Below are 13,721 nucleotides of genomic sequence, written 5' to 3'. Positions count from 1 at the left end.
GGATGCCATACAGTTCTCTCAATAGATGTGAGAGGGACATGAGACGGATCCACTCAGGATCCACCTGTGTGGAGGGTGGGGATGCAGGGCCAGAGGTGGGAAATCTCTGTCCCTTCACTCACTGCTGGATGCTGTGTAACGATTCTCAGTAGCAAGGACCTGCAGATCCCACGCGATGTGTAGCTTTAAGGGAGGGTTGTAAGCAAACAAGAGGCCCCGTTTGCCGTGTCCATGTCTTTGCCTGTGGGGTGGCTCCAGTAATGGCGTGTCCTTCCTCCTGAGGGGCAGGCGAGACCTGACTCCATGGAAAAAGTGGCTGGTGGCATCCTCCACACTGCCAGTGAAGTAGCGGAGAAGGTCCTCGAGGCTCCTGAGACCCCCAAACCTGACCCCAGGACTCCCCTTGCTCTGCAGGAGGCTTTGCTGTCACCTCCCTTGACCACCCCGGCTCAAGAGCCTGGCCTGTTCTGTGCTCCTCCGCATCTGTGGTTCCCTGTCACTTCACCGGGCGTCCCTCTCTGTTTGTTGGAAGCACCATTGAGGCAGGGCCCTCTCTCACTTGCATTCCCTGAAGAGGGTATAGGGGCTGGCAGCACACCCCTTTGAATCCATATCCTTGCCAGCTGCCCGAGGAACAGTCACTTCCTCTTGTTGCACCACAGTTTCCTCATCTGTGAAAGGAAGATGGTGAAAATATCTGCCTTCTAGGGCTGCTGGGAAGATGATGCAATGCTTGCAAGACGCCGGGTTGGTCACACCTCTGTAGCATGCACTCTGTTCCAGGACCTTCTCCTATTTTGCAATAACCCAGTGTAGAAGGTGCTTCTACAGATGGAGAAATTAAGGCACAGAAAGGGAGAATAACTTCGTCAAAGCACACCAGCGAGTAAGCAGTGGGGTCAGCAAAAGTTTTCTGCAAAGAACCAGGTAGCACATATTTTAGGCCTTATAAGTTAGAAAATCTGTGAGACAACTACACATTCTGCTGATACAGTATATAAGCAGCCCTATATCAATGAATGAGCATAACTGTGTTCCAAAAAAGCTTTATTCATAAAATCAAACATGGCGCCATCAAACTGGGTGAAGTTTGTTGAGCCCTGCTCTCCACAACTTTGTACTCTACATAAATGGCAGATGTGTTTATTATTAACAAACTGTTAGTTTCCTGACTCTAGTCCAGTGCTTAGAGCAATGAGGCTCTGATAATTTTTTGAGTTTGAAGGAATTGCAAGGGCTCACTGCAGGTGAGAGAGGGTAAGGGGCTAGCCCATATTCTGCTGAGCTCTCTTATTCCTTTCTTTGTCAACATTACTCCAAACCAAGAGCCAAGGCTGGGTGCAGGATACCCGGATTTTAGGACAAGCACTAGCTGCAGGAATTAGAACAAGCCTTGTAGGTCCGGGCTTCCAATTTCTTGTTTTCTACATAGAATGAATAGTTTTAGTTCTGCTTCCTTCACAGGGCTCCTGTGAGCTCACAGAGGAGACAGTACGGTGCTCATCAACAGCAATGCAACTTTTACAAAAAACCTCTGTTAGTGGCAAGCGGGGCTTAATTCTTGCTGGGTGAAAGCCCCATTCTCTTCTAATCTCCAAGGACCCATTGTGGAAGACTTGCTCTTGTCCCCTCCTCATAGGGAGGGGGACTCGATGATTGCCTCCAGGGCCTTTGTCAGTGAAGCAGTCATAGCTGGTCCCTGGAAATGGGCAGCCAAGTGTGGTCCCAGTCAATCATTGACAGAGCATTCACACCTCAGTTGTCACTGTGTCCCCTGGCTCAGGGCCAAGTGCCAAATGAGGCCCGGTGCTCTGCAAGGGCACTGCGAGAGCTGCAGGTGCTCGGGAAAGAGCTGTGGTGACGTTCACGGTACTTCCGCCCCCTGAGACCTAGAGGAGAGCATGGAGCTCACGCATCCCACCCAGCAAAGATGGCCCGAGATCTGCTTCCCTGAAGCTGGCTCACCTAATGACTCATGCACTCCATTCATTCACCCCACGGTGATTTCTTGAACACCTAGTAAGTACCAGGGATCCTAGGAGCCGCTGAGGCTCATACTGAACAAGTAAGCTGAAAAATTACACCAATAATTTTGGAACGTGAGAGACTCAATAAAGAGAATAGAATGCATCATATGACAAAGACCAGGGTCAGGAGAGAGTGGAGGAGACCACCTCGAGACTTGGATAAGCAGAAGGAGCTGGCCCAGGAGAGCCAAGGGAGCGGGAGGCCAGTGGGAGGGGCCAGCGGTTCCAAACTCGGTGTGCTTGGAAGGTGGCTGCAGTGTGGATAGCAGAGCGAGTGGAGCAATGGTTCTGACGACCAGAAGTTTAAACTCACTTGGGGAGTTTCTGTTCACCTTTTTTTTTTTTTTTCACATGTTCAGAACTTCTAAACCAATTCCTTTTACAGCACTCACAACATAATTTTGGTTGACAGATGCTGTAAGAGGAACAGTTTGTTTCCCTGTGTGTCTGTTTTTCTCTTAAAGATACCTAGGAACATCGGAGACATAGACTTAGCTTCGGGGCTGGATTCTCAGAGGAGAGGGGAAGTCAGTGGGGTGGGTACCAAGGTCTGAGCTGACATAAAGCCTCCTCCTCCTCCTCCTCCTCCCCCCCCCTCCTCCTCCTCCTCCTCCTTCTCCTCTTTCTCCTCCACGAAGCACCGTGTCATCCTCACGAGAACTTCCGTAGGTCTCCTCACCACTGCTTCTTAAATGGTCACATGTGTATCCACTGAAGCTCTGCTCAGAAATCTGCTCCTGCCTCATCCACCCCACAGAGGGCCGCCAGAGTCAAGTGAGACAATTCATTCGCAATAGCCCTAGCCTAGAAACAACTCAGCGCTCTCAACAGAGAACAGACAATGAATTGGGAAACACCCGAGGGAATACGACACAACAGTGGAACTCAGTCTTTGAGTACACGGGCAATAGGGAAGCAGCTTACAGAGTAACAAAGCCAGACTCAAAAGCCCAGCCCACCACGACTCCTTGTGTGTGGCGTTAAGGTACAGGCAGACAGATACAGGCTGTTAGACGTAGCCACCCCTGGGTGGGCTCAGGGAGGGTTGGTGGAGCCACAGCTGGGAATTCTGGGGGCCTGGTGCTAGTTGCGTGGATGTATTCATTCTGTGAAAATTCATCTAACTGTACATTATCATTTGAGTACCTTTCTTCATGTAAATATATTTTATTGTAAGTTATTTGGAAGGCCTGATATTCTTAGGAAGTGCAAGCAACAATATTGAAAGGAGAGTCCTTTGACTGAAAGTAGAGTCCTTTGCAGTCCATTTAGCTACTCCAGGTACCCTCATCAAATTCCATGCAGCCATTTGCCCTGATGCAGGGCCATTGCAGAGGCTCTTGGCTCTACCAGGAAGTCTCTCTCTCTCCTCGTCTCCCAGTTAACCCAGTGCATCCCTCAGTTTTCAGCTCCTACATGATTTCTTCCAGAAAGAAGCCATCTTTGACTTTACCATCTAGCTCAGGTGCCTTTGTGAGAAGCTCACAGAGCTTTGCTTTGGGTGGGATTATATACTCGTTTGTGTAGTTATTTGACGATTGTCTCCCTGGGCAGAATGAGTGCTGCAAAGCAGCGTTCTGTGATTGTTTCTGTGCACTATCACATGCCAGGACTAAGTACAGCACCCGTACCTACCTAACGTAACAGGCCTTTAATGCGTCTTCGACAACTGAAGGAATACATGAGTGAATGAATAAAGGTCTGTGGATGTATTCTAACACCACTCACAACAAATATTCCTTGATTGCATAAATTCATTTAAGATGCTCCATTCTGTAGCTGACACTGATATAAAATGATGTTATATAAAATTATAACCTACATTGCTTGATATCACATGAAACTGATGCTCCTAGCATCTGGACATAGCCCTATGTGCATTCTGGAGTCTTCCATACCACAGCCAAGACAGAAGCCAGGACAGTATGACCTGAAGGGGCAGCTGAGTCTTGGCTGGGGAGTTGGACTCACAGAGGGATAATGAGATTTTTCCACAGTTGCAGAGGTATCTGGTCCTTCATTTCTATTTCAAGGACATAAATCCATTTTCCTGTCACCTTGGAAGGTCCAAAAGAAAGGACTGTTTCCTCCCAGGACTGATACTGGAATTCACTAGGTGATTGGCAGTCAGAAAGTGGAAACTTAGGTTTCTTGATCTGTGAAAGGGGAGAGTGAGACTAAATACCATATGTGGTTGTCAAGAAGTTTTAACATAAGTCAGCTGAACACATCTAGCCCGTGTCTGGCTCTAGGCGAGAGCCCAGGGACATTGATCTGCTGCTGCTAATGTAAAGACCTCAGAGGGTGGGGAAAAATGGAATGGAGACACCGACCCTGGCTTTCAGTGGGTAGGACTCCAGGACAAGCTTGGGGAAGATAAGCCATACTCCAGGTCAGGATAACACCTCTCTCTCTCTCTCTCTCTCTCTCTCTCTCTAGGAGTGGTTGAATCTGCAGCCTTGGTGGTTTGGTTGAGGAGACAAATTAGCCAGAAAGCAATTTTGTTCAACAACAGCCAGCAGGTGATAGAGTTTGTGAACTCCAGGCCTTTGGTCATCATTGGCTTCTTCCAGGTATGAGGTCAAGAGGAGGGAGGTGGCTACTGAACCAGTGAGCGTGCTATGTCTGGGAGGAGGTGAGGACAGAAGTCTCCATCAGGGGTGTTGTCCCCACCCAGTTTTCCCTATCCACTGGGCTGATTTTCCCGGGGAGCTCTGCGGGTCAAGCAGAAGAAGACACAATGGGAGCTGAAGTGGTAAGAGATGGTAGGTAAAAAGAGGCAAAGATAGGAAGAGAGAGAAGGAAGAGAATGTGGCAGACTTATTTAACTGGTTTTAGTAGTGAAACTCATCTTTTGGGGTTCCACTTAGAACATCACAGAATAAAGGGATATCTTTATTTTCTAGTTTGAGAGCCATTCTTTTCTTTCTTTTTTTCTTTTTCTTTTCTATACCAGGGATCGAACTCAGGACCTTGAGCTTGTGAGGCAGGCGGCAGAACCTCTGAGCTAAATCCCCCGCCCTGAGAGCCATTGTTTTCTATGACGTTGACATGCCTGGACCTCCATCCCGAGCCTCTTTCTCTCCCTGGCCTGATCTTCCCCATCTCCCCTAATATAAACTGAAACCATTAACAATTCATCAACACACACCCATGTGAAAGCATGCCAACTCTCCTCGGGGGTGAAGTGAGGGAAGACGCTTGGGAATGGACATAAATAACTGAGATATAATTATGAAATGTCTCGAGAGCTTTCTGTTCAGGGTTTTATTTTATATATTTATAAATCATTTGAAGATTGGTTTTGCTTCTGGAAAATGAGTGTCTGATCCATCTTAATTCATTTACTTTACCTCCCCCCGCTCCCCATACCAGGGATCAAACTCAGGACCTTGTGCTTTTGAGGCAGGCATGGTGCCTCTGAGCTAAATCCCCAGCCCTCATTTACTTTCAATTGATGACTTTTCTCCTTCTCACAGCAGAAGTCAAAATGTTGGCCTTGCCTCTTCTCCTTCCCCTCCTTTGAGGGTGCTTTTGGCTAAATTTCATTTTAAAAGGAAATTGAAGAAGGAAGGCCGCAACTCTAGCCATATCTGATACTAAACCTTCAACTGGCATCCCATGAGGGCAAATCAATGGCCTCTTCTGCAAGCAATTAAGGAATTAATGTTACAAATGCTCATTCCATGGGTTAGAATGGCCTCTATTTTAACAACTAAAAAAGATGAAGATAAAATTCCTTCCATTGATATCTAAGGATTCGCCTATTTGGCCTTAGTCATAGCCAGAGCAGCTCTCTAGGCATGGGATATCCATGGAAGGGAATTAGACGACCCAGGAAAACTCCTCCAGAACTTGGAAAAGTGAGGAGACACATTAGCCACCATTTCCACCTTTCCCTCGAACAGGCCAAACACTTTTGTTTCCCACCACAGCCTTACAAAACGTGCTTTCCCAAACAGGATTTGGAGGAAGAAGTTGCAGAAGTGTTCTACAATGTGATCAAAGACTTCCCCGAGCTTACATTTGGAGTGATGGAGATAAAAAATACCTTTGGGCGTTTCCATGTGATCCTCGACAGTGTCCTGGTATTCAAAAAGGTAGGAGGGTGTGTCTGCAGTTCTGAGTAGTGGAGAGCGTTCCAGCGTGGGGCACAAACTCTGATTCAGGGGCCGGGGATTTAGCTCAGTGGTTCCTCTGCCTGCCTTGCAAGCACAAACACCTGAGTTCGATCCCTGCTCCCACAAAACAAAATAAAACAAAACAAAAAAACAAAACAAAAACAAAGAAACTCTGATTCAGCTACTGTTGTGCTAAGCAGCACTGCATCGGTTGATCTCTGAGAAATGCCATTTTGCTGGTCCCTCTCTGGCTTTTCTAGACATTGCCACTGTCACCTCCTACTCCTCTTTTTTTCTTATACCAGGAACTTTGCACTGAGCTACACCCTCAGCCTTTTTAAATTTTGAGACAAGGTCTTGCTAAGAGTTGCCCCGGCTGGGCTCCAATGTGTGATTCTCCCACCTCACTCTCCCAGAGTGCCAGGATTATAGACCGGTATTGTCACACCTGGATTTTCCTTTCTTTAATCAGTAAATGGAGCTCATCGCAGCTCAATCTCATGAACTTTTTTTTTTTCTTTTCTGGTTCATGCTTTCCCCTCCATTCTTAGCAGTTGCTGTCCATAGTTCGTGTCCCATATGCACCTTATCTCTAGATCTCGACAGCAGGGCCAGGTGCACCCACGTGGCTAAACTCAAGGCCACAATCCCCTCACCAAGTCTCCACCAGCATTGCTCCCTCAGTGGATGGTGCCACCACCTCTCCCAGTTAGGGAACCCAAAAAATCCAGGAAAGCCCCCAAACCAGGAAACACGGGTGACAACCTACCACTAGTTCTTCTCTGTCTCCCAGGACCAATGCATCACCCCAATCCGATTGATTCTACATCCCAAACACATACCCCTTGAATCTATCCACGTATCCCCACATCTACTGCAACCACGCTGAATCAAATGTTCAACATCTTCCATAACCTATTGCATGAACCACCTAACTCTGGTCATCTAGGGAGCAATCTTCCCAAAATTCAAATTGGGTTTTGGTGATCACACCTCTCCTTTTGGAAAGCTCTGTAATGTGTTTTTGCTTTTAGATTAAAGACTGTAAACCTTCATGGTCCACAAGGCCATTCACCCCCACGTTCACTGAGTTCCATTCTTCCCTCTATCTTCAGGGTCTAGACCTGGGCTACCCAATATGGCGGCCACTGGTCATTTGTGACTACGTAAATTAAAAATTGTTAAATCATAGCCCTCAGTCACAGTAGCCACACTGCAAGGGCTCTGTAGTCAGATGGGGCTAGTGGCAATTGTATTGGACAGCCCAGATGTACAGAGCATTCTGTTATCAAAAAGGTTCTGTTAAATGTTCTAGACACTGTGGTCTGGCTCCTGGATCATGCTTTGTTCCTGCACCACACAAAGCCACCCTTTTCCATAGCCATGTCACTTGCAGATACAACTGAGAGACACTAGTGACTTTTCCAAGGCCATACATGGGACAGGTGGAGTGAGGCCCAGACTCACCTGACTTTCAGAGAAGACCACAGGCCTGTTTTTATTGTGGGCTCATGGAAATCACTGAGTCATGGAGCTGGGAAATAAAACAGTCTAACTTGTGTTTTGGGGTAGGACAGTATGGAGTCTAGAAATAGACTCAGACACATATAGAAACTCAGTGTGAGAGCAAAATGGACCTTTGGATCAGTGGGGAGAATACGTGTTATTGAACAACTGCTGCTGAGACAGCTAGTCATGTGTGAAAAAGGAAAGCTGTCTTCATACAGCACACCTTACACCCAATTAAACTGCAGCAGACTGATCTTTTTTTTTTTGGAAGATTCCATGGAAAAATTACTTTGCTTTCAGTATTAGGGACTGAATCCAGGGTCTTACCATTGTGCTCTCTCCCCAGTCCTTTTCTTATTTTTTTATTTTGAGACAGGGTCTCACAAAGTCACTAAGTTGCCCAGGTTACCCTGGGACCATTTGTCTTCTAGACTTAGAGTAGGAAAGCCCCTTCATAAAGCAAGGCAGAAACCCACAAAAGAAAGTACCATTATATTTGAACCACGTGAAAGTTAAAAGTTCTGCAGAATAAATCCCTTCACAAAAGCAAGAGCCAAGCAGTAAATTTGGAAAGATACATCTGAGAGAGATGTGATATATTTTTGTTTGTTTGTTTGTTTGTTTTGTTTTGTTTTTGGTACCGGGAATCGAACGCAGGACCTTGCACTTGTGAGGCAGGCGCTGGAATGACGTGACATATCTTAGTAGGTAAGAGTAGGAACATTACAGTTAGATTCCCTGGCTGACCTTGTCTCCAGGGTTACTAGCGGCTCAGTGGCAGAACATATGGAGTATAGCTGAGACCCTAGGCTCCATATCCAGCACTGCTAAATGAACGAATAAAAAAACCTGGTTCCACCTCTCACCAGCTCAGCAACCTTGGACAAGTCAGTTCACTTCTCTGCATGCCTCGGTTTTCTCATGTGTAAAGTCAGGAAAATAACAGTAGACAGTTCAATGGGATGTTGCAAGGATTAAAGAAATTAATGCATATAACATACTTGGAACAGTGACTGGACTAATGTGAGCACTCTCGTTAGTTTTATTAGACTGTTCTGACCAGTAAAAAGTTGAGGCTTTAGCCAGAGGACACTTTGGGGCATGGGTTGGAGGGAAGCAAGGGGGGAAGTTGGAAGGCCAGTGGGAGACCACAGCAGGGCGTCTGGACGACAAGTTTGGATCAAGGTGGTACGGGTGGAGATGGAAGGAAGACAGAAAAGAAAGGAGGTGATACTGCTTCTCCTGCCCCTACAGACTTCCATCGTGGGCTACCAGGAAGCATGTCAGGCACTGTCTTAGTCCAGAACCTCCTGCGAAACAGTTAGCAGGCAGGATTCGATATGCAAAAATACCTATTAGGGAAAATACCTGAGAGGGAAAACAAAGAGATGGAGAAAACTCAGAGAGCAGTTAAGAGCACATTGAAGGTCTGAGCCTTTGGACGGGAGCAAGGGGAAAAGAGGGAGAAAGGTTGGATGGAAGAGATTTTGACGCCAGCGAAATGCTAAGAAAGTTCATTGGAGTTGCCTGAACAGTCTGAATCTCTTGGGAACGGGTTTGTCTCAGTGTCCCCAAGGCCCTTATTATTGATTCGCAGTAGTGTGTGAGAGACCACTCAGTCTCAGCATGAAAAGTGTGATGGCTTTCAGATCACGACAGCGGAGGTTGTACCTCAGTTACGCACCCCGTCATGGTGGATCGGAGGCTTTCACCGCTACCACACACTTTCCACCCGCAGGCCAATCTTCTCAGCTGCTCATATTCATGAAGTGCCCGGATTATGTGCTATACCTGCCACCATTCCTTGTTGTTTTTCTTTTATCCAAGGGGAAAACCATGCTATTTATATTTATTAACTGCCCTCCAATGTTTTTCTTCTTTTGCTCAAGGGGAGAGTTGTGAACCGCCAAGAGCTTATTAATGACAATACCTACAAACAGGACCTCCAGGAAGTCATAAGAAATCACCTGACAGACTCTGTGATTGAGTACAACTCTGAGGTCAATGGACAAAATGTTCCTGGGGGAAGGGTGGGCAGTGGGGTGGCGGTGCTTGGGATGACAAGTTTTCTTTGTAATTTCAGAGTAAGGATCTGATTTACGAGATGAGGATCTTGAATCACATGCTGCTGTTTGCCTCCAGGAGGTCTGAGTCGTACAGAGCCACAATCCGGCAATATAAGTTGGCCTCCAAGGAATTTCAGAACAAGGTTTGTAGAATGTGCCACTGCCCTCTGAGATTCTTGGAGGGGCATCCACGGCCTGCAGACCCTCACCCATGTACCTGGCTTGCTTATTACAAATTGAGCCAAGAAAGGGTTGCCTCTGTATTTGCATACCACTTCCTCATTTGCATATTGACATTATTTACCATTTAGTTTTATGTCAGTTTGTCCTCCTCCTCCTCTGCCTCCTCCCCTCTCCCCCTCCTCCCCAACCTGTTAAACCCTGTTTGGCGTTTATCTGATGGGCCAGGCTCCACTAATACTGGCTGATTAAAGTATGGAGGCTTCTGGCTTGGAGGGGAAGGGGAAGGAAGACTGCTCCCGCCTGACGTCAAGGAATAGAAAAAGCCTGAAGGCAGAAAGCAGCACAGCATAGCTGGAAAATCATTGCTGAGCTGTTGGACTTTGGAACTGCATGGGCCTAGATTCGTATTCTCTTCCTCCTATGAGATATATTGTCTTAAGAGCCTCAATCTCTTCATGCAGGACACGAAGAGTTGTAATAAGAATTACAAAGTCGAGGCCAAGTGTGGTGGTGCACACCTACAATCCCAGTACTCTAGGAGGCTGAGGCAGGAGTATTGTAAATTTGAGCCCAGCCTGGGGAATTTAGGCATTAAGCAAGACCCTGCCTCAAAGTAAAACATGAACATAATAAGGGCTAAGGCTGTAACTTAGCATGAAGCCCATGTTCTATTTCCAGTACTGAAAAAGAAAAAAAAAAAAAAGAATTAAAAGGCCTATGCGATGTAAAGAAATGAGCAAACATGTGACGCTCATATCACTGATACCTCCTCTATCATTATAGAAACAAGTCAGTTTCTTCTGGGTTTTCTACTCATACTTCATGTCCTCACCACCACCTGGACTATGTGAATGACTTATTTTCTTATTCTCTGTGTTTTTAACAAGACATATCCTACAGGCAACCCCTTTTCCATTTCACAAAAATTATTCTGAGATTGAATACAACATTTAAAAACTTTAAAACAAAAAGCAAACACAGGATAAAACCGCCAGAGTGTGGGCATTAAATTAATTAATTAACGTTAAATTAGTGCTCAGACTACACCCTGCCCAATTAGTTTCCAGAAGGATGACTCCAACCACAAAAATACATCTTTTAAATATATTCCAACTTTATGATTTTGATGTAATTAAATTGGTTGTGATCTGATGGCTTCCCCTTTATTTTTCCTATGCTATTGTAGTTAAAACCCAGCCATGTTTTCTTCCAGGCTTTTTTTTTTTTTTTTTTGTATCGGGGATTGAACTCAGATCCTTGCACATGCAAGGCAGGCGGTAGAACCAATGAGCTAAATCCCTGCCCCCGCCACTTATTTTTAAACTTTGAGGGTCTAAATTCTTTTCTTTCTTTCTTTTCTTTTTCTTTTTCTTTTTTGAGACAGGGTCGCACTATGTAGTTGAGAATGACCTGGAACTCACTATGTAGCCCAGGCTGGTCTCAAACTCACAGCGATCCTCCTGCCTCAGCCTCCTCAGTGCTGTAATTACAGGCAAGCGCCACCATGCCTAGCTGAGGGTCTAAATTCTTGATGCCCTATTGCGCTTCCCAAATGCCATTGATCGAGCTGAAGATAAACAGCTAAGCTAATATTGCTTCAATAGCGTGCGCTCCCACGTCTGTCCACAGCTGAAGGCGACACTTGTTCAAACTCCCTCTCCCCGCTTCCACTCCCACCTCTCTTCTCCCGCCAGGCGACCCTTTAGAAATGATGCCGCGTCACTCCCTGGACTCCTGTGATATTTAAACCAAGGCCAAGCTCCTTCCTGGACCTTTGGCCTCCCTCTGACAGTCTCTGACTTCCTCTCCTGCGGCTTCTTGCCTCACGGTGCGGAAGCCCTGTGGCCTTTCTTGGCCTCGCCTGGGACACTGGGCCTTGGTTGTTTTGCCGCCAGGTCTTTGGGTTCACAGTTTCTTCTCCCTCGATCCGCATTCCTCGATGGACAAGTGACTTGTTCGTCACCCAGCTCCCAGCTAAAACGCCATCTCCTTCCACTCCCTCCGATCACCCTGGCTGTCCCAACTTTACTGAGCCCCGCTTCCCTCAACTGTGTGCTATACGCACTGCTCCCCCTTCTGTGGTCTACGTCCTTTATTTCTGAATTTATGTTCTGTTATCCACCTTCACCACCCAAGTATAAGCTCCGGGAAGGCGGGGATTCTGTCCACTCTGGGCAACATCGTGTCCCCGGGGCTTAAGACAAAGTCAAGCACACGTAGCCACTCTATGAATATTTACCACGTGAACAGCTGCATGAAGCCGTGGGTCTCCTTTACAGAGTAATTTTGCATAGGAACAAGAACTGGCAGGCACTGAACATTTTCTGTCTGCCCATCACGGAAGAAGGCACTGTGCTGGTTAGTTCACTAGACCCTCTAAGGTAGGTACTATTATAGTCATGACTTCATAGATGAGGAAACTGAGGCACGGAATGAGGAGGAAAGCTCAGAGCTTCCTGACTGCACCACGTTGTGAGGATGTGCACAGCACAAGATGCTGAAGCCAGGCTGGCAGCTGCTGCCTGTCTGTGTACTTGACGTTGGTGCAGCCTGATTTAAGCCCTTCGGAGCGGCTCCAGTCCTCCCCGTGCACATTCCGTTAGCATACAGCTTCCCTTTCTCTCTGGTAAAGGGTCTGGAGATGTGACCGTCCTCTTTGCGTTGGCAGATCCTTTTCATTCTTGTGGATACGGATGAACACAGAAACAGACACATCTTAGAGTATTTCCACGTCACAAAGTTCAGTGTCCCATCTGTTCAAATCCTAAACTTGAGCTCTGATGCCCGGTACAAAATGCCTTCGGATGAGATAACCTATGAAAACCTCAAGGATTTCGGCGGCAGCTTCCTGAGCAGAAGGGCCAAGGTAAGCTTGTTCTCAGATAACATTTTCTCTAGAACTTCAAAATCATTTTTCATGGAGTTTTGATGGCTTTGGTCACCTGAATTCAGAGGCAAAATAAAGGTCAACTCCACGGCTCAGTGAGAAGAAATCCTTCCTGTTTCCCCATCTTGAATCCATCCCACTTTTGAGCTATCCTGAGACTGGTGTCTCATCATGAATTCTGTACTTGTCAAGTGACTTTGGAAAGGAGAGCAGGCACGCTAGAAGGCTGACATCCTCCTAGAAGGAGGCCCTTATCCTCCTCACAGCCCCTAAGGATGTACTTGGTCCAAGGTAGATGCCTGCTTTGGGGAGGACAAGGGGATGAAACCACAGACAGCAGTGAGGATGCAGCCTCTAAGGCTTTACGGATCTTTCAGTGGGATGAGCTAGGCAGTGGTCTCTGCTATTGAAAGGGAGGAGAGCCTCAGAAAGAGAATCGTGTAACTTGGCATCACAAACTGGCTGTTTTTGTTTTGTTTTTTGGTACCAGGGATCGAACTTGGGAACTTGCTCTTGCGAGGCAGGTGGCAGGATCACTGAGCTAAATCCCTGGCCCACACAAACTTGTTTATTTGCCACTTGCTGTGTGCTCAGTTACCCTGCTGGGGAAGGGAAGGTACATCATTTATTTTCCAATCCAGGATACCTTTGAGGGTATAGGGGGGATTCTTGAAACTGTATGGAAAGACAGGAGTAAATGGTCAACTTGCCTGTGTGTTTCCATGACCTCTTGTCCCTTCCCTGGGGACACCACTTTCCCTGCAACTTTCTCAGTGGAAGCTGTACTTCTCTATGCCCATTATCACAAGGCCATGTGGAAAGCTGGTGTCCTTCTCGGCACTTCCACACCCGTTTCTTCTCCTTTCCCCTTCCAACTCCAGATTCTTTAGATCCCACACAGTTACACTTTAGATGACTCATTGGCCCC

General features: G+C 46.7%; 1 protein-coding gene across 5 annotated transcripts in view; it reads left to right on the top strand.

The window, feature by feature from the left end:
* Pdilt (protein disulfide isomerase like, testis expressed) overlaps positions 1-13,721 on the top strand; it is a 35,571-nt gene that overhangs the window by 14,395 nt on the left and 7,455 nt on the right. For all 5 annotated transcript variants that reach the window (XM_010610041.2, XM_010610044.2, XM_010610042.3 and 2 more), the window contains 5 exons: positions 4,467-4,600; positions 5,990-6,127; positions 9,547-9,657; positions 9,741-9,866; positions 12,575-12,772. In XM_010610041.2, coding sequence (XP_010608343.2) covers positions 4,467-4,600; positions 5,990-6,127; positions 9,547-9,657; positions 9,741-9,866; positions 12,575-12,772 — 707 coding nt within the window. The remainder of the gene's footprint in view (positions 1-4,466; positions 4,601-5,989; positions 6,128-9,546; positions 9,658-9,740; positions 9,867-12,574; positions 12,773-13,721) is intronic.

Source organism: Fukomys damarensis, unplaced genomic scaffold (assembly GCF_012274545.1).
Source record: "Fukomys damarensis isolate Sample0158 unplaced genomic scaffold, DMR_v1.0_HiC HiC_scaffold_34, whole genome shotgun sequence".
Lineage (NCBI taxonomy): Eukaryota > Metazoa > Chordata > Mammalia > Rodentia > Bathyergidae > Fukomys > Fukomys damarensis.
The sequence above is the reverse complement of the archived record's forward strand: the minus strand, read 5'-3'. Positions and strand labels throughout refer to the sequence as shown.